Genomic DNA, 24965 nt, shown 5'->3' on the forward strand with positions numbered 1-24965 from the left:
AAAAAAACGTATACGTTCAAAATATTTTTAATTTCAAAATATTTCTTGTATTTCCCAGATTATTTCAATATAAAACAAAAAAATAAATCCCCAGTAAATGTCTCAGATAGAAAAAAAAAAGACGGAAGAGGGGGAACGCACATCAAGTTCCTTCTGGCTCCTTTCAAAATAAGAGTAAGTTGTAACCTGTAGACCGTGGTAGACGGACTGTACATCCATGAGGCGAACTACCAATTGTGAGCTTTAAATCATTCTGAAACGCGAGATTTTCCTCAATTTGCAGCATGATCGTACACACGTAAATTATATATTTTTTTGCTTAGTGTTCCAGAAATTCTATATAAATACGACATGGCAGGTATGCTTGATCTCCGAGTGTAATGCTTCTAGCCAAAAAAGCCCAAAGGGCAACCTTTGTGAATGCTACGACACTAAAGTTATTGTAAAAATTAAACTTTGGTAGCGTCAGCGAAATTGTAAGTTATGTTAGTTTGTAACAGGAGAATGCTAAATGAAAGGGCTAACAGGAGACGTTATAAGGAATTTGTTGTATTTTGTGTTGCAAGTTTAATCGGTAGTGTAGAGAAGGCTAATTAGGTAAGTTAGCATTAGCCTGTGTGTGTCTATATAGTTCGCTGTTTACGATAGAGGCTTAGCTACCGAGCTAACAGGCTATCTGACCTGTAATGGTCCCCCTCCCCAGTAAAATACTGTTCTCTTTACCTTTCAACACTTTAATTGGTATTTGCTATGATAACGAAAGATAAAGTTAAACGATAAAGCTTGTTCACTAGAGACGTTTCTGTTGCTATCAAGTTAGTAATTAGACTGAATGCTTCCTTTTTTTAAGGTGTTGAAATCTAGCTGAACACTAGGTGTCACCCTCGAGCCTCTAATGAATCATCACCCTGATATCGGCAAGTCCTCACTTTTGTTTCCAAACAGTGTGACATGAGAAGATGTCTTCATTAGTGGACTATGAGGATTCTGAGTCTGAGGACGAATCCTTGGATCAATACAAGGAAAGGGGAACAGCTTCTCCCCTGAAAGGATCTTGCAGACAGACCAAAGAAGACAAAGAAGCCAGGGAATATAATAGTCTGGAGGTAACACCCTGCCCACGCAGCATCAGAGCTGACCCTGACAGGACAAAGATGGAATATAAAAATGAAAATATCCTTGAAAGAAACAGTTCATCTGTACAGCCGCATAGCTATTTTGACACTGGAATAAAACATTATAAGGATTGTTCAGATACTGCAGCCCCTCTAAGTTTTGCTGGTCGTCAGGCAAAGATCTCCCCAATGCAGACTCTTCCTCACATGCCTCAAAGCGTCTGTGATGGGTCAAACACAGCAAAAAGACACTGCAGTGTCTCATCTGGTGTCAGACCTTACATTCCCAAGAGACAGAGACTTGTCACTTCAGGAGACAAAGCAGACTCAAAGTACCCAGTGGAGCAAGTCCACACCCGGGAAAACCAAATTCTCTCAGACGTGTCAGCTAGGGTGAAGATGTATCTTACTCAGGAGTCCAGTGCCGCCGGGATACCAAAGGGGCTTCTGATGAACCTTGGAGGCCACCAGGGTCCGGTCAACACAGTTGAGTGGTGCCCGGTGCCTCGTCTCAGTCATCTGCTGCTGTCTGCCTCAATGGACAAGTCTTTCAAGGTAACAAAAGCAACAATAAGACTTGCTTGGTGTTGTGCTTGGAAGCAGGATGATGGGACACTGTTGCCTATCAGCAAGAATGTTCTGGGTTTGAACCAGCTAGCCGGCTGGGGCATCATATTTGAGGTTTACATGTTCCATCTGTGCATGTGTGGGTTTTCTCCCACTCATCAGAAACGTACAGGTAAAGCGCTGACTCTTATATACCTGTACGTGTGAACATGAGAGTTAAACGCTTGTCTCTGTGAGTCAGCCACGTGATGGACGGGAGACCTGCCAAGGGATGAACCCCACGTCTCACCCAATGACAGCTGGAATACGCTGGATAAGCAATAGAGATAATGGATGGACTTGGAAACTTAAAAAAAAAAAAAAAAGGGGCAAGGTTGTGTGGATTTATGTAAAGTGCTGCAATTTCACTTTAGGCTGTGGATAACAATAACAAACTTTATTATTTGAAACAAAAAAAAATAACCCCTTCAATCTTGCTATAGCTGACGTTCCACCAGTTCTCCAGTGCTGAAATCAGAACTGAACTTTAAATCTGTTAACTTGCATGAAAACTTGTCCTTATAATCTCCAGTATGTAATGTTTTACTGACTTGTGACATAGGATCTCTGTCCAATGTTTGACACCAAAGTAGGAAAAACCAAGTTCACCCCCAGACTAATGCCTCTCTAAACCATGTCTTAAACTAAATTATATACATTTAAATGGTTCTGTATTATGTAGGAGCTGTCAAAACCTCTGACTTAGTTTAAGTAGATTTAATTAAAAAAAAAAAAAAAAAAGGAACACTATTGTGGATAAAGGATTTAATGCTGAGCCGGTGCGTTATACTTTCTACTAAACCTGTCGGTGTTTTGTTTTTGTTGTTTTTTTTTTTTAATGTTGAAGCTGATCGATTTATTTATCAGCATAGCTTCAGGCAGGTGCTGAGTGCATCAGGGAGGCCGACGAGGATAATCACTTACCTGACATTCAGTGTAATTGGCACAGTGTTACAAGCAGAGTGATAATAACTGCCCCGCTGTCCTCCATTTATACACATACTTTCTTTAGAATCATATCTGTCACTGTCAGTTGAATGTATGCCAGGACCCGTGGGTCTCTCTCTCTCTCGCTCTCTGTCTCTCTCTCTCTCTCTCTCTCTCTCTCTCTCCCCCCCCCCCCCCCTCTCCCTCTCTGATTTCCCCCCTCTATTTCTTCATTCCACTCCCGGAAAACAATTTAGTCATTTTCTTTACTGTAAAGGTCAAGAAAATGCAGGTGTCTGCCAGTGACTATATTTCCTTCCCAGTGTGAAAGCACACACCCCACCGACATCCTACGAGAATGGTGAATAATTAATCATTTAAATATGCATGAGGTCATTTGCATAATCATTACAGTATGGCGGCATCCTCCTCTTGCACCTGGAGGAGATGTTTGGAGCAGATGGTGCGGACGAGGGGAGAAGGGTTGGTTGTTTTTTTGATGCAACTCTATATGAGGACACTCCTCCTGGTCCTACATCATCATCTCAGTTATTCCAGTTGTTTCCATTGTCTTCTTGAACTTGTCCAGGCATGATTTTGACTACAATAGGTGTTCAGGATCAAAGTGTTATACTGGCAATACTGCAGACCAAACATAAGGCACACAAGGCAAGAAAAAAAAGGAAAACCCTAACAAAAAACCCATTATTCAACAGCTTTGAATCATCTTGAATAATTAACCTGTAATTATCCAAGTGTTGCAGATTTGCTGAGCCATTAAGTTAATTTAATGCGGGATTTTATTAAGCTGTTTTTTGTTTTTTTTTTAATTTTCCACCCACAAACATAACATTACAAAAGAAGAAGACGAACAATAAAATTAGAACGCATAATTCAGAATGAAAAATCTTCAACAAAAAAAAAGGTGTAACAGAGGCCAAAACCAAACTATTTATAGGACATAGGCTGGTCCTATAGGAGAGTGCTTTTCATTCAGATGGCTCAGTGGTACGACAGGTACGACAATCAACGCCTCCCTCAGAGAATGGTCAAAATTCTGTTATACAGTAGCACTTAGAACAGTAGCAAAACAATAAAAACCCAATCAAAACATTCAAAAAATATTTCAGAAACAACTTTGCAGTTATTGTAGATGTAATTGTGCACTGACGTATGAAAAAGGGGAACGGTGCGTCTGTCATTCCTCCACTGAACTCCACACACCTGCTCCATCACGATGTTGTTTGACCAGCACGAAACATCCCCTAGACTGCATTACTGCTTTGAATTACTGAAAGATGGATACAAATTCTCAGCACAGATCAGTACAGGATGTTTAAGGAGAAAACTGAGAAGAGAAACTGACAAAAAAAGAGGACTATCCCTACTGCTTATCACTCAGGATGTGTCATGCTAGCCGCTAGCGTCTGGATTTAAATATGAAAACTGCTGTGCATGGGTTTCATGTTAGCAAATGTTACAGAAGGACCAATACATCTTTTCATTTTAATCAAAAAAATAAACCAAACGTTTCCAGTCCATTCTGTTCCACATGATTCGTACTCCACAAGATGGCATTAGTGCAACACTGAGTTCCTGGCTGTCGGTAAACCTCAACGTTGAAGAAGGACATTTTTTTTCTCTCGCTCTCTCAACTTCTAATCACAGAATAATAGTTGGGAACACAGCTCATTCTCAAACGAACGGGTTTGAATGCACCGGCGTCCTGTGTTTTACCACTCGAACCAGCGGGAGGCGCTGCTGCTCAGCAGCTACAAGACTACATGGTACTGCAGCTTTAACGTTCCAGAAAAAGCATGAATCATGTTATTGATGCTGATTTTCAGCAGTGGTACAACTTACGTTTGTAGAATCCAACTTGGAATCAGAAATGAATATTTTCGTAAATGCTTAGTCACAGAGATCTAGAGTACAGCTGTATTGATTATGTCTCTCAGTAGTCCTGCGCTAAGTTCTCCCCCCAGTCGTTCTTTTCCCATTTCTTTTTTAACACAGTGTGAAGTGGGCACATCTTTCTCCTCGTGCTTCTGTTTCCTCTCCAACACCCTTCAGACTTCTCCTCCTTTTTTGTCTATCGGCCCCTCTGAAGCAGAGAGACTGACGATTATTATTCCAGCCTGTTTGCTGCTGTTGTCACCATGGCTACGGCAGGTGTAAGGCAGTGGTCTTAAGTTGATAACACGAATACTAATTTAGTTTTAATTACCGGGAGCCATTTAGAAAGCAGATTACCCAATGAGTCATCAGCAAGGATCCGCTCTGCGTGTCTGTTAAGTGGCCGGTGAAATTAAAGGGGCTGCAAATAAACAAGGACTCATTTTCAGCCGGGTCTCTCACACTGTATGGGATTACTGCAACTGTTTAGGATTAAACAGTGTTTTATGGTGCGTTTCACTGAAAGCGTCATTCACAGGAGTCACATTGTTAGACTTTCCATGCAGGGCTGTGAATATACAGTATATATATATATTTATGTTTTTATCCTTTTATGACTGTAATGCGTTGATGTTTAACAGATTTTCACCTTGAGATGGCAGTGTTTCCCCAAGATCATGAAGAAAAGAGGCCCGTCCTGTTCCACAGTGAAAGCATCACTGGAATATTTAGTTTTGTGCAATTAAAAGTTTTAACTTCATCTCTTTGGAATCCCCCCCCCCCCCCTCCACCCACCTCAGAGGCGTCGCTAATATTCTGCTTGTTGAACTATCGTACGTTGTACTGATTTGTCACTCTTCCCTGTCCATCTGCTTCCATCCAGCTCCGGCGGGAGCTGTGTTACAGTACTTCTAATGCTGTATGAAGAGTCATATTTAATAATGAAACACAGAGTCAGAGAGGCATCTCCAGTGCCCCATAGATCTTCAAAGTTCCTCTGTGGCCTTGGCAATGCCGGCAGAGCAAAACACACCTCTCATCATTAGTGTATTACCTCATGTCGGTGGGCACCAGACGAGACCACCTACAGCATTTTAGGCTGGACTTTATGAAGAAGCCTCAGAAGTTTTGTTTTTGAAAATGTCTGACAGAAAAGCAACAGCGCACCAGATGAAAAGCGTGTCACAATATTGCTCTCCTTTTTTTTTTTTTTTTTTTTTTTTTTTTGCCAAGTGATATGAGTGAATACACCAGTTACTAAAGATGGAGCCAATTCAGCGGAAAAAAAAAGAGCACTGATAAATTCCTGTATGTTTTCAGGCTGTTTTTGCTGCATGATATTATGTTTCAAACAGTGAGGTGTTATATAACGGAAATCACAACACACTCAAGGCAGCGGGATGTGTTTTCTGCTCTGTTTGCGAACCCCAGAACAATATAAAACCATTAAGCCATTACACCTCACTGAGAATTGATTTATAGGCACACTCAAAAGTAATTAAATCCTGTTAAAAAGCCCGATTTGAATACTCGCTTTGTTACTTTGATCCAGCAGCGCTTTATTTGATGGCATTTTCCTGTCTGTTAGCAGGGTTACGCAAAAACTAGCCAGCTAACAGGGAAAGTTCCCATGAAATTCTTTGAATGATGATAAAAAAAAAAAAGAAAAAGTTTTAAGCTTTAAAGTAGATGTACGTCTTTCTGTATTTTGTAGTCACAAAAAAAGAGGTGCAGGAGAGAAAAAGGTCTTCATTAGCTCAATATTAGTGAGCAGTTGAAAGGCAAAAAACACCTTTTTGGTTGAAGTTATCATGTATGTTTGTCTTATTTAATAGCCTAGAGCTAACTTTGTTAACACGATCTCTTCTGGAAATGACGGTTTTTACATAAAAACATGAGAGGGTATTAGTTCCTATGGCTACCAGCTATTCTGTCGCACTTGAATGCAGCGAGGGCAGAGCTATGCAAGCATTCTTCCATCCCACACAGTCTGTAAAAATGAGTGTGCTGCTGAAGTCTCGGGGTATTGTGATGCTTGATACGATGTGCCCGTGTCTGCCAGGTGTGGGATGGAGCAGAGAGTGGACGATGCCTCAGGGTTTACACCTGCCATTCGGGAGCTGTGCGAGATGCCTGTTGGACCCCCTGTGGGCGACACCTCCTCACTGGCTCATTTGACAACACGGCAGTGATCACAGATGTAGAGACGGGTGAGCAGCAGCGCATCTTTCTGTGGGGCTGATGGACCCAATGTCACACAACAAACTGCTGGATTTACTTTTTAAAGTATGTCACTGTGAACTTGCCCTCAGCTGAACTCAAACTGAGCTCTGATATTTGATAAAAGGACGAGACTACACAAGTATTTGACCATTTTTCTAACTTGAATCAATGTTGGAATAAGCCATTTTAAGCGCGGGGGTGATTTGGAATTGCCGTGGGCTCCAAAACCTGTTAGAAATCCATTGTTTAAATTGTAAAGATGCTTTTTTTTCTCTCTCCCACTCAGTTCTTTTCTTCCTTTATTTCTATATTTCTGACTATTTCATCGTCTCCACAATAAGATGGAAAAAATTACAAGTTACGTTTCTCGTCCTGGGTCCAAAATGACTTGCCTCAAATTGCCAAATAGGGCTATTTGCCACACTATCTTGACTTACTCACACACTGGAGTAGGTGTTGGACGCAACATCTCTGGTTTGAAATGTCAGCTTTTCTGCTAAACTTTACTTTCCTGCTGATGTGCTGCCACCTGTAGGTTAAGTAAAAAGCTAACCAATCTTGGTTAATTGGCCATAAGGAAGCTTTAACAGGTAGCTTTTATTTAAATAATTATGTATCATTCCAAAACTTTTAAATGTATATTTGCATTGGACCGTTGTCTGAATGTAGTAGCAAATATTTGAGTAAAATCTTTGAACCCAACAGTTCTTGGAACTGCTGATAAATGTACTTAAATAACTGGGCTTGAAAGTTTGCCCTGGATTTTGTAGTTTGAATTCAATGTATTACTTTGTTATCTGTACTTAAACAAAAGTAATACGACACCAAAGGTGATTTATTATTTTGGTCGGTGAACGACCTGGCGTTCCCTTTGCTCTTACATCACAGCTCGAATCCGAGGGGTTAAAAAGTACATTCTTTAAAAAAAACAACAACAAAAAAAAACCCCACCTTTATTTCATTTCATTCGATCTACTTTGAGTCAAATCCACTGGCCCATTTTGTTAATGGCACTTTTGTGCATGTTCAAGGTGACATTTACATGAAATCAATTATTTGGTTTGTTTGGAAATGATTCACACAGTGTGAATGACAGAAAAGACAAGGAACAGCTACACACAACCCACCTGCAGTTAGAATAAAACACACTCGTTCCATTTATCAGAAACCATTTAAAAGATGAATTCATATTAAACACTCTGTTGAGTCTTGAACAGGAGTCAAGAATAATCTCAGAGGCAACAATGGAATAAATTGTTGGGATTATACTTCACAAGCAAGATAAGAGAGAGAGGATTAACAGGAAGGACCAACATGGACTAGACGTTGTTTTTGGCGCCCCGTTGGAATCTACATCTCCAGGGTCAACGCATGGCTGTGATGACGTACTGCTGTTTGCCCTTCCCCTCTCAGCGTGTTTGTCAATACTGCCAATAAAGCCTACGGATAATAGCTTGGCCAGCACATTAAACACACAGGCAGCTCCAGGAAGGCAATCAATAATGGCACATCACCGCAGGAGCAGCCGCCATGACCTTACGCTGGAACCTCACAAACCAAAACCATAAGCAAACACATGTTTATTTTGGTCTTCCGCTGCTCAGCGCTGTAGGACATAGACAGCTTTGAAGCAGGTTTCCAGAAGGTGCTCACACATCAATGCAACAGATTTTTCCCGTTGTTTTTTTTTTTCTTTCTTATTGATATTTTATTATTCTGGTTTATAAAAATTTCTATTTGAGGATAAATTCCAATAAATTACTTCGGTGCAGAGTTTTTTTTGTTGTTGTTTTTTTTTTTTACTTATTTATTTATTTAGTGTCTGGTTGCTGGCATTTCAAGGCACAAGATGAAGCCAATTCAATTTAGTTGAATATTAATATGGGATTTGGGAATTCCAGCTCTGTTCCTGCACAATTATAATGCCACTGAATGGGCCTAAGACCCAGAAACTATATAACCAAGCTGAACATGCAGGCCAAGCTGCATACGTAATTGATACTGTATGGCATACTTCCATTTTCCAGAGGATTTACATTTCCGACACACGCTAATGACATGGCTGTTCCAAGGCGTTTGCATGCCTATGACCATGATATTTTCGAAAATGATCCGACGTTCATGAAGAGAATATGTGGGATACTGACATCTCAAGCTGCAATCAGAATGAATGAGGGCTTTACATGAATGCCCAACCTCTCAACAATCCCAAGAAAAGCTTTTTCTATCCTCTTTGTAGAGATGTGTGGGCTCTTTAATAATCGGTGAGCCTTTTGCTTTCTTTGTAGGATACCTGACCCCGTAAATGGAATAATTGAAGAGCCTATGCATTCACAATGTTGCATGGGGCCCATTTTCCTTGGCCAACTTTGCACTTGTTCCTGTGTCCAATTTAATTTGTAGAATCTTATTTCCACTCCCAGTGGGCCAAAGCCAGGCTGTCACAGCTGAATAGCAATAGTAGGGAAAGGATATAGGGACTAGGGAGAGCAGGTTAAGAGGCATAATGGAGAAGAAAAAAAAATGCAGAGAAGAGGAAGAATGCAAGAGAAAGAAATCAAAAGAGGCAGAGTAAGTTCAGGTGAAAGAGACAGAGTAGGAGTTGGGGAGTGGAATGAATGAATTTCATCTGGAGGGCATTAGTGTGAAGTGGCAGCTGTTGTTGTCCAGCGCTTTGAGATTCTTGGAAATGCTGATCGGTGGGAGAAAGAAATGCAGCCTGCGCTCACGTGCTGCTGCAGGTTGACATGTCAGTTGATGCATGTGTGTGCATGACTTAGGTCTTTGGCCCAGATTCTTTCTGACACTGTCATAATTGTCCTTTCTTTAAAAAAAAAAAAAAAAAATAGCCGCATCAAATGGAGTTGGGTTGGTTTTGTTTTTTGTTTTTTTGCCTCACTTTACTCACTTTGGCAGCTACTCGAAAGCAAGCAAGTGTGAAGAGGATGGACACCTGGAGGCTGGAGAGATGTACGGCCGCTCTGAGGTTATCACCAAATATGAGCAGATGGAAGGTCATTGTTGTAGAGTCTGTGCCGGTCAGGACATTTCACATCCTGTCATAATTCAAGCTCCCAGCAATGCCATTGCTACCTCCAGGGGATGGAGCCCCTGATAGCTCCCAGCTATCCTTGGCCATCACTATCACAGTGTATTGCAGTAGAAGGAATAGTGACTGCTAAAGATGGCTCTGGATCATTTATATTTAGCCCCCCATCGCCATTAGAGTTAACGTTATAAGTTTCAAGTGCTAATAGATGACTTGACGTTGCCTGGCAGCTGCAGCTGACTGAAGCCCCCGTGCACCGCAGCAGCAGCACTTCAGCCATGACGCTGGCTCATCCTATAGTTCAGCACATACTGTTCGTTTCTCTGTAGACCGCCAACGTACTTTTCCTTTTAATGAGTATGTAAGTTATTTACTTGAGGATTCCATCTCTTCTCTCTGTCCGATCCGTCGACGGAACTTTTGGGGATTTTTGCCTCGGAAAAAGAAAAATCTCTCCCCCCCCCCCCCCGCATTATCATACCATAGTTTATGAAATATTCAGAGTTTTAGTTTCTGATTATATTAGCAACACAGTGTTACTGACTAAAACTGGAGAGAATTTTTCCTCAAGATTTCCCTCACCTTTTTAACTTAAAAAAAAATATATATATATTTTAACAGCTCCTCATTTGCATGTTGAGGGAGGTAACAAATACACTGTGGCTGTATAATCACAGGAGCCTGAAGCACAGCACGCCGGGGGACAATCCATGCAGCAGCACACAGCAAAGCATTTATTTCACTTGTTACCTGCAAGGAGATCAGCATTTTGACCTACTTTGCATTTATACCTGGGAGGTAGAAGCAGAAAAGACCCATTTTCAAAAAGGCAACAACAACAACAACAACAACAAAAACCCTCACAGATTTCTGTTGACTGTGACATTTCTGAGTCAGTGGATTGCACAAGTATTAAAGGTCATCAAACAATAACACACTCGGTTAGTCTCAGAAAAGGTAAGATTAGCAGGAGTCAACATTAATATTCAACCATCAGTGGGGGATTTTTATTTCAGGACTTTAAGCGACGCAGTTGAAATACATGGACTCGTCAGCCTACGTTTGTTTGCCTGTTTTGTTTTATTTCAATTAAAAATTGAAAAACATTTAGCATTTTGAGACTGGAGCGGTGATGGATTGTTTATTCAGACATGAACAGAAAGCACAAATGAAAATGTAATCTTTGGTATGTTTACGGGACTTCATTTCATGTCCCCACTGTTGATAGTTTAATGTCTGTACTCGTGTGGGCGGTATTAGATATAACAAGGTCATAGTCATTGGGATGTCCACAGGTGTAGGCTTCATCATTTTTATTTATTTACTTAATTTTTACAGATGATTTGAGAAAGTTTGTCCAAGTTTCAATGTGAAAGCCTGAACTTCAGCTCTCATCAGGGCTAAATTTAGACCACAGATTGACATTTTCCACCCGTTTCAAAACTTGAAATATATTTAAATTTCAGGTATTCTGCCTCCTCATCCACCACAGGAATGATGCGTCAGTGTTCTAATGAATATCTGCTGTATTTAACACAGTCGTAGTGACTTCAACAACCCCTGAAGGATCGCTGTGGCTCGCTTACGCTTTTAGGAAAATCAAGCTGTGCAGACTTTAATGCATTTTTGTTATTCTGGATGGAGGAGTGCTTTTTTAGCATGTGAAGCACAATCAACCGCAATTATCCAGATAAAGATGCTATTGCGATAGATAAACACCTCTTCAGTGTAGCTAGAGTTGACTTTTCCTAAGTGGTGAGTCAGTGTTCGTACACGCGTGCTGCAGTGGTTCTATTTTAAGACTTTGTTGAGCGTAATTGTTCATTTCTGAGCCTGAAAAGAGGAACTTAACTAAAAATTACCAGCCCACTTGCTTTGGTTTTGCAAAGCTGTCATCGTCTTTCCCTCCCTGATGGAAGCAGTTAAGCATTCACTTGTTACTCCCCTCCAACCTTTTATGTCGTAAATGGTTAGATATTAGCTATACAGGTACGCAGTGTCAGAAGAAGCACTTGAATTCATGAAGATTCTGTTATTTTAAGATGCCTCACCTTCTTCTCCACGCAGAATATTGAAAGCAAATATACCATCAATGATCTGGTACAAATGCGGCTCATTGTTTTCCATTTTCTTTTAGCTATTGCTTGTTAAAACAGAGTATTTTGTTTCTAACCTTTGCTTATGTGCAGCGACAGCACCCTGCTTTGGTGGATTCAGTAATGAGGCAGAATATCCATTCCATCCCTGCCTCCCACTGCTGGGAGGAGGGGGGGGGGGGAGGTGGCGGCCCTCATCCCTGCCATCCCAATCATCCCTTAATGTCCTCAGCTTGGCGTGTCAGCTCTGTGATCGCATTTCTTTGGGAGCTACAAAGTAAACCATCGTGAGGGAGGGACAGATCACTGCAGCCTTCCCTTATCTTCCCTCTCAAGCAAGTTAATTAATCTTGCTTAATTAAAACACTACGAGGCCCGATTCATTATGAGGCAGAATGTTGATTTCTTTTGCCAAAATATGAGTTTAAAAAGAGCCAGATGAGAGATTTTCTCCATATTGCCATGGGTAAACCAATTAAGCAGGTAGTGCGAGTGTTTCAAAACTCCCTGTTAAAACTTCGGGTCAATGCAATCGAATGTTGGAGCGAGCCAGTCCACCATTAAGTGAAAGAATGTCCATTTTCTCTGCAGTTTATTAGGCATGACTCACCCGCCCCTCCCCTTCTTTACAAAAAAAAGAAAGAAAGGCTTGCTAGGAATGTTCTTGAGCAAGTGTGTAATGAAGGACTTTCTTGTTGTGGGCTGATGCCTTGGACTGTTTTGGATGTGGTCTTTGTTGTTTGATGATTTAATGAGGAGCCATTGAACCCTGAGGTGTACTGCTTTGCATAGCCTTTGACAGAGTTGCTGGCTCATACTTTGGCTTGCTTCCTTATGTAGCCCTCTTCATCATTTCCCACAAAACAAATTCTTAGTCGCACCCTGTCAGCCTTAATTATATTTAAGCCCTTCAGTGTTTTTGTTTTGTTTTTAAGTATGACATTTTTTAATTGATTTAGATAAGGCCGCCTCTGGCCAAAACAGTGTTTTTTTTTCTCTCTACACCGCTTCGTCTCTCAGTATCTTTTCGTCCCAGGCCAAGACCGATGCGTACGATTGACTGCACAGTGTCTCTGGCGCAACCTGAACCCTAAACAACAAAGACTGTGCAAATGGTAGATTTTTGATCAGGCCAATAGAAGGGCATTCAGAGAGCACAGACCTCCGCTAGGGCCCATTTGATGATTCCTTCTAAATGAATGATGTGGACAAGATTCATGACATTTTTGATATTTTTTATGAAAATGGGCATTTTATGACCCTGTTGTTTTATTTGACATATCTGTATTTAATTACCTATAAATTAGTCGCACAGCTCATGAATGTACATAAACATGATGAAAAAAAAGCCTTAAAACAATAACATGAATTCTAATGAAAGTTAGATGGACGCAAATGCCAGTCAAATGTTTCGTAACCTCCACAGACATCGGAGAATCCGCTGATCTGAATACACCGAGAGGGTTCAGCTGCACTTAGAGGTTGCCATGGTGATGGTAACTGCCTAGTTGGCCAGGATTGAGTAAAAGATAGAGAGAAAAATTATCAGTGCATACCTTTGGATTCTGATCTAAAGGTATTAGTCCACGTTCTAAACCTGTTTTAAATTTTGTGAAAATTAGTCTTTTTCATAATCCTGCTAATAAACGGACAGATAGCAGCACCACCTCCTTAGCAGAGATGAGCAAAGGACATCTGCTGATAAGAATACAGCCAAAAAAAGCAAAGCAAAAACTTTCCACAGTCTTGCATGAGATGACCTGACTTTTTAATTTTTTTAATGACAAATATGTGACGAACAGACGGATGTATTTCAGTGGCTGCAACTTACAGGACGCTTCATTATATCCGATTACTGAGCTTGTTTTAGAATCGCTCTCCTCAAAAAAAACCAAACGACAGAACAATTAAATTACGCTCCGAGTTCACCGAATAGAAATCTAATTGGTCCTTCACGAGGAGGATTGGAGATCCACAGCTCAATTAATGAAGCTGGGACAAGTTTCAGCACCATTTGCATGTCGGAGGATTTTTAATCTTGACAGCTAAGAAAGACAAAATATCTAATCAAGTCATTTTAAGATGCGTTCACTGGTGTAAATGAATCGTGTGTTCCACAAATGACTGATTTAATGTAGCTGCTCATTTTAAAAACATAAACAACTCTCGACGCAGTGACACTTTCATGCACACACAGTCTGCTGTTGCTTTCAAGGTGATGCGAAGGCAGCAGGTGGATGCTCCCTGGGTGGAGGCTACACAGCAATCAAGCTAATCCATTCCCCCATCACTTTTCAGGGGGCATCAGTTTTATCCATGGAAGGACTCAGGATGCAACGGCTGAAATGGTTTAACAAAGCCTTTGTGCTGGTTTTAAACTCTTAACTGAGCGTAAACTGGCTACTTTTAAAACAATCCTCTCCTATTCTTCCTCTTTCAGCTCCATGAGAACGTCTCAAGTTGCTGTAAAGTCTGTAAACAAGAAAGTCTTGGAGCAGAAAACTGAAATACTGGCCCTCGTTCCCAGAGTCCGCGCTGTCGGACATAGAAGATGGATCCTGAGATTACCTAACCACACGCTATAATATATTGCAGGGTTATGTGAAGATTTAGCTCCAGGCTTCAAAATTCAAAACAAAGATATATTATTGAAGACACAAGCATTGATCGTGACCTTTTCTCTATGTTTCTCTCTCATGTTTTTTTTTTCTTTTTTCTTTTTTCTTTTCATATTTCTCTGAAGGCCAACTGCTAGTGAAATCGGACAACCAGTTCAAGGTGATGTGTGTTGCCTTGCATCCCAGCAACCCAGAGATATTCCTGTGTGGAGGTTACAGTCCGACGGTCAAGGCCTGGGACTCCCGCAGCTGCAAGGTCAAACTTATTAACCTCCTTACAGTAGATCTATCATTTTTACTGACTCCGGCTCAACTGCTGTTGCTTGACCCTTATAAATCTGAGGCAGGTAGGCTTTCACCCCACCAACACGCTCCTTCTGCAGAGCTACACACACGCACACACACGCACGCACACACACACACACACACACACACACACACACACACACACACACACACAGCCCATGCTATACCTCTCTAGAAGAAGATATATTGCCACATACGCTGCAGGTTATTTCAGTAATTCTTCAAAAGCTAAGTAAATTTAATTGGGGACCCACAGATTGTTCCTGTGAAGCAGCAACCTAATATTGCTATTAACCTTAATGGACTGTTTTATATGATAATCCTATTCTTCAGAATTGTGAGTGTAATTTTACCCACTGCAAATGTTTCCCTGCAGGATTTTCAGATTTAATACAGCAGGGGTCTCTTCTGTTGGAAGGTGTCAATGCAAATAGAAAAGAGAGTTTTTCCACCAATCATCAGCAAATAGGTCGCTAATCCAGAAACATCCTGCGGGCCTGTCAGTCACAACTCGGGGCTGAATGTTTCTGCTGAAACGTACCCCCTGCTAGATTAAAGAAAAAAAAAAGACCATCTCACTCACCCACAGGAACCACATTAACGGATAAGTGTGAATTAAGATGTATTATTGTGAGGTTGCTCTGCCATTATATGCTCAAGTAAAACCGGCAACAGTCTCAACTTGATTCAGGATGCAAAAAAGGGGGAGCGGTTGAATTCACAGGTAAGGATAAAAGGGACCTCTGAGATGGAATCTAATCTTGATCAAATATCGTGAAAACACTAGGTTAAAATACAGCCTCAGTACTTAGTCTTTGCTCAGTCTGACCATGTGATTAATTACCTATTAGAAATAGCATTGTAATTACTATTATTTTGTAGCTACAGCTGCATCTCGAAATCTTTATCATGATCTGATCCAACTTGCACAAAAATCAAACTCAGCCTACGGAGCAACAGTCGCTATGTTTCCCGTCGTTTTCAGGTGGTGAAAGAGTACAAAGCAGGAATCCAGCAGACGCTGGACATTCTCTTTCTGAGGGGTGGTGCTGACTTCATTACCAGTTCTGACTGTGTCAGTCGAGACTCTGCGGACCGTACGCTCATCGCCTGGGACTTCCAGACCACAGCCAAGGTCTCTAACCAGATCTACCATGTAAGGAAGTCTGCCTGGTCCTTGAATTCACTCCCAGGACGTCTGTTATGTTGAAATAATCAGCTAAAGTCTTAGGAGTGTATTTTTATATAACAGCAACATTTTTTATTTAGAGTATAATAAACTGGTGTAACCCTCCTGATGTGAATCCAACTGTTACACATTCACATAGTAACGCTCTGCCACGATGTCAACAAATGCATTTGCTGGCTTCAGCATTTCTGCATGTATTTGACATCACAGTACAGGAGTTACATCAGTTCTGCACTGTAACATTTCTGCAATGCATAATTCAGCGCAGCAGGACGAAGTGTAAGAACAATTAAATCAACACGAGTGTGAAGTGCATCACATATAAACTGCTTTTGCCTTGTCCGCCACCGCGGACCTCTTAATCTAGCGCCTTTTTAATCAGTTAAAGCAATAGGAACGAAAAGTACTAATTACTAATTGAATGTGGCCTTCATTTGTCTCCTAGGAGCGTTACACGTGCCCCAGCCTGGCTCTCCATCCGCTGGAGGAGTCCTTTGTTGCTCAGACCAATGGGAACTATGTGGCTGTGTTCTCCTCCCAGAGGCCCTATAGAATGAACAAGAGGCGTCAATACCAAGGACACAAGGTCAGTAAAGATGGTGGCCTAAGGGGAGGGGGCAGTTACCCAGGCATTATCAATAATTCAAAAAAAAAAGGGGGTGGGGAGGCGGGGAGGCGGGCAATGTTTGTGGAATGTACACACATGCAAATAAAACTGTGTGCAGAAGCACGAGTGTGTCCACACACGACGCAACATAAAACTGACACGTTGATCTATAGCCTGCAGCGCTGTCTTTGCAGCACCCCCCAACACAAACAAACACACGACCCAGGCAGATCATCAGCGGAGTGGAACCACTGCTGTGGACTATTACCATGGGGGATTCTTTGATTCATGTCAAATATAGAAATAAATGATGGTCTTACCTTCATGTTATGCAGACAAAATCCTCACTTCTGTTCCAGAAAAGAAAATACACAGACAAAATCATTCGACCAGAATCTCAATTTGTGGTTCAACCCTATTACTCTAAATTTTCTAGCGTTATTTAAGCAGGCAAGTCAATAAATGAAGTGAACGGAAACAAAGAGTTTACGATGTGGGCAGTATGGCAAATGTTTCTACTGGATATCTGCTGGTCCTGAAAATTCACTTATACTCTGTGACTCCACTAATGAGGCTAATAATCTGGGTGTACTGGGTGCAGGTGGAGGGATACGCGGCGCAGTGCGAGTTCTCTCAGGATGGCACTATCTTGGCCTCCGGCAGCTCCACAGGCTCGGCTCACTTCTACGACTACCACAACGCTCGTACTCTGCGTACTCTACCAGCCCACCGCCAGCCCTGCTTGCGTGTGGCCCAACATCCGGTCCTGCCTGCTACTGTGGCCACTTGTGACTGGGCCGGTGAGATCAAGGTCTGGAACTGAACAATCTAGAATGAATAAACAAAATATGAACTTAAAAATGAAGAGAAGTAGCAGATTTGGCTAAGAGACTGAAGTGTGTTGGACTAGAATTCATTGGCACGCTCGTTTTTCTTTTTAAGACTTCATTTATCTCTGTAATCTCTTGGTACGATGATGAGAAAAAGGGAGGAAAATGCCGGAAGTCAAAATATATTGCTTTGCTTTGACATTATTTAAAAAAAACCCACATTTTTATCCCCATTGATATGAATCCATATTGGCAAAAACAAGTCTTCATGCTGTAAATCTTCTCGTAAACATATCATTCATGTTGTTCAACATCCTGTTATCTGAGTGGGTGAGGTGAAGCAAGTTAACAGTTAAAAGTAAACTAAAAGAAGAGGGAAAGAAGGCTATTATCTTTTTAGAGCACACACACACACACACACACACACACACACACACACACACACACACACACACACACACACACAGCCTCAATCCTTTTATAGCCAGCGCTCTGTTCCAGATACAGTTAAGAACTTCCATCATCATTTCGATTTGTCTAAACTAAAATAAAACATCGCTTTGTCTTTTTTATTCTTTCGAGCTCTGATATGACATTTCCTTTTCACACGAAAAAAAACTTGGGCACCTCACACAGAGACAGCGAAAGGATTAGAATAATACACGTGTCAGAGAACTTGCCAGGTTCTTCCACGACGCTGCCAGTCAACAACAACAGAGCACTGAAGTGCAGACAGATCTTTATTCGCCGTCTAGTAGAGCGTTCCTCAAAACTTGTGCTACTATCTGGTGCTGATCCAGCACCCGACGGTTGTTTATACAGTTCAATGACGTGCCCAATTTTTTGAAAGGACCGCCATGCTATCTGCTCATTGGACAAAAAGACAGAAAGAAAAAAAACCTTCAGTTTACTGCTGCGTTGTGCTGATTTAGCCTGCTAGCAAGTCAAATCTGAAAAAAAAAAAGTGATTTAGCATCAAATGAACGAGAGGATGAAACAAGCCTCAAAAATGGAAAATACAATAAACTTGAAACAGCAGAAAAATACTGTTTGGTTTTTGTGTTTTGTTGGCATTGTTTGTAGAGGAAAAGATGTCTTAAGACTGCTGCTTCCCACACATCAGCCAGTATGGCAGAAACATTTAAATGTAGTAAAAAGAAGTGGGCCATCAGCAAAAGACAGACTTATAGGAATACTTCACTCAAGAAGTATAATTTGCCTACTCAGAGCAGACAGGAGTCTTGAGTTCAAAGAGATGTTTTTTTTTTTCCTTCCACTTTTGCATCACTTTTTCTGACTCCATATTGCATTAAGAACCAACCACGTCTATTTAGCTTCAAGCTAATGTCACCCGGGGGCTAACAGCAGCAGAACTTCCAAAAAAAACGTCAGTTTTTAAACTCTCATGTGGTACAATCCTTGTCTTTTTTATGCAGCCACATGCTCAGTCACCCAACTTTTCGATTTGCATTGAAAACAAACAATTTGGCTTTTTATTTTGCAGTTGTTAGCTTTCAGTTATCATTAGCTTCAAGCTAAATATATGTGGCTGGCTCTTTCTGCAATCTGGAGTCACACAGAAGAAATGCAGGAGAGAAAAAAGCCTGCCTTCATGAGCTCCTGACATCTATTTATGAGTAGAAAGGCAAAATACACTTTCTGGTTAAAATAGATGTTTGCCATTCCATTTGCAATATATTTATCAAAATAGCCAAATTACATAAAATTACACTTCGATTTATTTGATAAATAGGGATCTGAAAGGAGGAATTGAGGAAATCGTAGCGCAGAGGTTTAAAAATGGCTGATTGTTATGCTAAAAGCATCGCACATCCCAACGAAACAGCCTGTACCACATTGTCAGGACAGAAGTAATCCCCATTTACGTCAGAGCGGCGCTTATGACAAACCTAAATCATAAGCATTAATAATAATGTGACAGTTACAGTGGCCTACAACTCTCATGCGGCTTGTACTACTAATGATGAAGCACTTCTCAGTCTCTCATAGTAAAGCTGCACCTCGGCATCAAGTCGTACAAGAATAATACAGTACATAAAATAATGGCCTTGGACGTCTGCAGTGTATTTCCCAACACTTTATTAAGTAAATAAACGTACAGCAAAAATATATATAACCATGCATCAGACAGACATGTTGACATTTAGACAGCTGGCCTGTTGTTACTGGGACAGGGCTGGAGGTAGGACAGAACAGAACCACTCAAGCCTCCTCAATCAGGGTCAGAACATTCCATAAATATAATATCAGCTTTAAAAATAATCATATCGTGTGAACAATTGTTGAAGTTGCATCTCTCTCTCACCGCTTCCTCAACAAAAAATTACCATACAGACTATTGTAAATCCCTACAGGACGTACCATACCGAATATAACTGACACTCAACACTACCTGTGCGGTGTAACTTTACCCTCATAAATATGACAAGATTTAAAAGAAGAGATGCGGTTTAAAAATCTTGGAAACAGCCGAGAGCCAGAACTCAATTCTGCTGGAATTAGAGAGGTAGAAACATGGTTCTAAAAAAAAAACAAAAAAATCTGATCATGATTTAACACATTTCCTTTCTCACCATTATTCTTCTGTCTACAGAGCTGTACAGGCAGGAAGAAATCACTGAGGTTCTCTTATGCCAAATGAACCACCGCTGGAGCTAGCGCTGTGGAACGTTCCTCTAGAGAACCCTACTTTTAACAAAAAACATTTTTTTGGTCTTTACTCGGTACTTTTCAGAGCGATTTCTAGTTAAACTTTTGGTGCATACATTGCAGGAATGCTTGAATTTTTTTTTCTCGAATTAACTGAAGCTAGAAAAAGTAGCATTTCTGCTTTGTTTGTAACTTTAATGCGCTAATAATGTTTGCTGTAAAATTGAGCTGGTGGGAGGAACCCTGATAACCGACTGGTTTCAAATCCCAAACAGGAACCTTTGTGCGTGCCACATCCTCTCCATGTGTTCTCCTGTCTTTCTCTGCACTCATGGCAGCGAAATGCAAGCAAAAATGCTTCCAAACACCCCCCCCCCAAAAAAAAAAAACCAAAACAATAAAAATAGAGAGAATCGATTGTAGCTGGATTTTGCAAAACTTAAAATCAAACATCCACTGAAAAATTCGAACAACAATCCTCCTGTACACCAGCTTTGGGTGCCAAACAGGAAGAACATATGCTGTAAAAGAAATGTATACATACAGTAACAATACAGCAGATATACAGTATGTACACAGTTATTCGATACTGTAAAGAAGGGGTTCCCAAAATTTTCAGTTCAGGACCCCCAAAATAAAGGGGCCACACACACCCAGGCCTATCCAAACACAGCCAAACTTCAACTGATTTAAAATACAACAAGCATTTTTTTTTTTTTTTTAAAGTAAGTACATGTTCATCTTGAGAAACATTAAAGGCCTTTTGAATAATTTTGGATTTCTGGAAATCGACCCTCCAGAGGGTCCTGATCCCTATTTTGGGAACTCCTGTGTCCACTGAACATAATTAAGGCAATTTCACAAGTGTCCTGGTACGAGGGGTTACTACTGCGCAGTACAGCCTCAGGTTTCATCTCATTTGATAAAAAGAAAAAGAGAGCCCCCCCCAGCTGAAAAATCTTCAACTCGTAATTTAAAGTCTTTCTAAGCTACATGTAGCGTTTCACTAATAAACCAATTCAGAGATCTATAAGTATTTCATCTAGAAAGAGAGGATTTCTAGCATTCGTATTTTCCTATGAATATTATATTCAACGATATCTGTTATGCAACCAATTTGCGATTTTAATAAAACTTGTCTTTTTATAACCGGTGCCTACAGATAATGTCTCTGTGACAAATTCTAGAGTTTGAAACGCGTTTCTCCGTTTGATTCATACTCATTATACAACAAGCATTTTGGCTAAAGTAGAGAATGGATGAGTCTTTTTTACAGCTTGCAGTCGGCTGTAATGGATAACGTTCCCTCTCCCAAACATGAGTGATGATCCCCGTTATACGTGCTTTAATCCATTATACTATAGTCTTTTTTTAGAACAGGAATAATTGGTCTTTTGCTGGTTTTGCTAACAGTACTCGACACTGAAGATTGAGCAGATAACACAGTATGTTCAGGGTCTGTGAGTTTTTTGTTTATTCTTCTTCTAAGGAACGTGGTTTCATCCCAGTGGCTCTAAATTATTAACATTATTATTATTATTATTATTATTAATAAATTGAAAATGTACTGAATTAGCTGGTTTCAGGTAGCTACAACTTTATGGTGACATACAATAGAAAAAGAGTTGCAGACTTCATGAAACGTGCCTTGGCTAAGATACATAAAACAACAACATCTTAATACCCATATCACACCAAGTATGCGTTTGCTGCAGGGAACGTTTGAGACGTACAGTGCAGAAGGTTAATCATCATCGTCTTCGTCATCATCATCATCATCATGCATAAAATGACAAGGTCTGTTTCTGAGCTCAGTTCAGCAGCGTCCCGTACAGCTGCGCCTTGGTCAAACTGTCCTTCCTCGTCAACCCCGTGCTGCCAAATTTTTGGTATCTTGGAGAGGTCTTCTTTGGGAGCGCGGGGCCGACGCTGAGGGCAGAGCTGGATTTAGGGCGAGGCCGCACGCTCGGTTTGGGGCTAGGGTAGTGCTGAAGACTTGAGCTTTGGTGTAACGACTCAGCTGAGCTGCCTGCACTCAGGTTGACGTAGTCCTTCTTGGCGCTGCCGGCCGCCTTCGCTCCCCCAACGCTCTCTTTCTCTTTAGGGCTCCCTGAGAGAACCAGACTGCACTCAGAGTCCTGACTGTCATCCTTGGCTCGGTACAGTACGGAGGTTTTTTTCTGTTTGCGCAGCTCCACAGGTGGAAGTTTGGAGCTGCTACGGTTTGGGGAAAGGGGACCCACAGCGAAACACTGGTCCAGCATGTGAGCGTGGAAGACGTCGTCTCCCTCTTGGAAGCTGCTGTAGAGAGAGCCCTTGGCCTTACTAGAGGGGCCCATGGCAAAGTGGCACTCAGAGAAACTGTACGGAGACACGCGGCCTGTGATGTCTCGATAGGAAGATGAGAACGTGTTGATGTCTTCCACGCTCAGCTGTCTCCAGCGACTGCTTAGGTCATCCTCCGGGGCATGGACGTCAGCTCTACTGTCCAGAACTCTGCCGCGGGCAACTCCTAACCCGGTTGTGGAGCCCATGCTGTGAGAGGAGGCCAGGCGAGGGGTGCTGGAGTGGTACGGCTCACTAAAGCACGACGCTGTCCGCTGGTACGCTGGCGAGGAGCCCTTCTGTGGACTCCTGGGGGTCACCATGTGCTGGATGCTGTGGGATTTAGGGAAGCTTGGGCTGTCTTTATCATAGGAAGACACACTTTTGTGCTCATACTCCCCACTGCCGCCATCCCGCCAGTCCATGTACAGACCCTGGTGGGAAGTAGATAGGGTGCTGCTGGCAGTGCGCCCGCACCCAACTCCACCTTTGTCGTCCGATGCAAGGCTGAAACTTGAGTAGGAACTGGAAGCGGGGAGGCTGCCAGTGCCAAACTCATCGTGTTGGTGGAAAGAGGACGGAGGCTCATGGTGGGAGAAACTACCCGAGTGGTAGGCCTCCTCGTCTGGGTTGCTGTCAGTGGAAGGCTGGGCATGAAGCTGGAGCATCGCGGTGCCGTGGAGGTCGATGCTCTGCCGGCGTTCAGTGTCTTGCCAGCGTTCCGGACAGTAGAGAGCCGTATCACTGCAGTACAGGTCGGAGCTCTTGTATGCAATACGACGGTTGAGGTGATCGGTGCTTCCTGATCCTGTTAGGAAGTCTCCATCCTGCGGCTGCGGGCTTGGTGAGCGAGTTACAGGGCAACTGCTTCCTGGTTCAGGCTTTTCCAAGACCTTTGCTATTATGGCTGTGGGCACGGCATCAGAGTAATTGGAGTGGCACATTGCCATGGTGGATTCATTACTCTGAGTATGTTTCTCCATGTGGGAACTGATGCGTTCCTGGAAGTCCAGCGGCAACTGAAACACAGAAAGAAACTTGATGAACATTGGAAACAAATTGAAAAAGATGGTTATTTTGACAGCTGGATGACGACAGATGGAGTCGGACTCCAAATAAGATAAACAACAGAAGAGTATTCTTAATTATTTATACAATCAACTTAAATTGTTCTTTTAATCTCTGGATTTGTGTCTGCTCTGAAGATATTTTTATTTCTGCTCCCTCAGGACATAGTTCTGCTTTGGAAAGTAATTCATTCTCACAAGGCGGGCTCGCTCAAACACACACACACACAAACACACACACACACACACACACACACACACACACACACACACACACACACACACACACACACACACACACACACACAGTCCAGACAAGTCGATGGATCTCCGAGGACTTTGCCCCACTAATGAACTTGTCACAAAACTGCTGAGCACATTTCTTTTTTGCTTTCTTTGTTTGCTGCGTTCCCAACACAATCAGGTTTTCCGTCCTCTATTGTTTACTCCACCTAAGGAGAAAACTGGGATAATCAGTATCTTCCTCCCACCATCAATATTTTCCCTCCCTCCAAACATTCTGTCCATCTCCCTTTCACACACCGACAGACATGCAATCTGTGTGATTGGCTCCTGTTCCAGAAAACTGTTCCTGCCAATTACTGTCTTCTTTTTTTTTTTGCCTATTAATGTCAGACTGGGTCAGTAGGAGCTGTTCCTGCCACACTGAGATCTTCTCCCTTCTTCATTTCCTTATTCTTTCATCTTTTTTCCCTCTTGCTCCACTGCCTTCTCAACCAAAAAAGCCCTCATTCCCTCTCTCACTCAGTGTCTCTTTCTTCTGTCTACCATCAAACACATATCAGTTCCACAGGGAATGTCTTAGATTCAAATTAAACCAGTGCTTCTGGTCTCGAGCTGGGAATAGAAAAAAAAAAAAAGATAAAATACCGACTATGCTTTGTTAAGAAATAGAAGCTCGCCTCGGCATAATATAACCTGCATCTTTTAAGTCCGGGCTATTTTTAGAGGCTACTTCTCCCTGAAGGAATACAGATAGAAAGTAGGTGAGGCTGTGGGGGGAAGGGTGGGGGGGTGGCACAAGATAATACAATGTGTGCCTCAAGTTAGCTAGCTCAGCGTTAGCCGTTATCTGATGCAAATCTTAATTAACAGTCTCACTCTTCTGCTGTTTGAATCCATGTGACGCTTCCAACAGGTCTCCTTTCCTTTCTTGGAATGACTGCTTTAAATGGCTTATGATGGAAGGCCTGTAAGAGAATCTCTCTCTGAAGTTATTGGCTCAAAAAAAATGTTGCCAATAATTTAGTAGCAGTAAATAAAGTACCAATAATTAAAAAAAAAAAAAAAAGCCTTTGCAGGTTTTATCACATTATTTGATTTTCAGAGTGGCGCCGTGTAAACTTGTAAAAGAAGTTAAAAACCTAATCATATTGGTTGGAAAATGAAAAGAAGAATTATAGTTCAACCATAGTTCAAA

General features: G+C 41.6%; 2 protein-coding genes across 6 annotated transcripts in view; one reads left to right on the top strand and one right to left on the bottom strand.

Annotated features, from left to right (window-relative positions):
- Window positions 1-150: 150 nt before the first annotated feature.
- Window positions 151-18043, top strand: wdr25 (WD repeat domain 25). 5 transcript variants are annotated; one of them, XM_086182155.1, is made up of 7 exons: window positions 151-358; window positions 851-1670; window positions 6607-6754; window positions 14656-14786; window positions 15822-15992; window positions 16471-16611; window positions 17234-18043. In XM_086182155.1, the coding sequence occupies exons 2-7, from the start codon at window positions 960-962 to the stop codon at window positions 17453-17455; spliced, it is 1524 nt and encodes a 507-aa protein (XP_086038281.1). In that variant the 5' UTR covers window positions 151-358; window positions 851-959; the 3' UTR covers window positions 17456-18043. The 5 variants fall into 5 exon arrangements, with proteins under 5 accessions (XP_086038281.1, XP_086038282.1, XP_086038280.1 ...); XM_086182156.1 differs by having other exon boundaries at window positions 946-1670; XM_086182157.1 differs by having other exon boundaries at window positions 186-236.
- A 1480-nt stretch (window positions 18044-19523) lies between these two features.
- The window catches only part of begain (brain-enriched guanylate kinase-associated), a 44607-nt gene continuing 39165 nt past the window's right edge, over window positions 19524-24965 (bottom strand). Inside the window, exon 7 of the mRNA XM_086182216.1 lies at window positions 19524-23476. Within this exon, the coding sequence (XP_086038342.1) occupies window positions 21944-23476 (1533 nt within the window). The 3' untranslated portion in view covers window positions 19524-21943. The remainder of the gene's footprint in view (window positions 23477-24965) is intronic.

This window comes from Aulostomus chinensis, chromosome 17 (genome assembly GCF_037954235.1).
Source record: "Aulostomus chinensis isolate RoL2024-O1b breed Wild chromosome 17, RoL_Achi_v1.0, whole genome shotgun sequence".
Classification (NCBI taxonomy): Eukaryota; Metazoa; Chordata; class Actinopteri; order Syngnathiformes; family Aulostomidae; genus Aulostomus; species Aulostomus chinensis.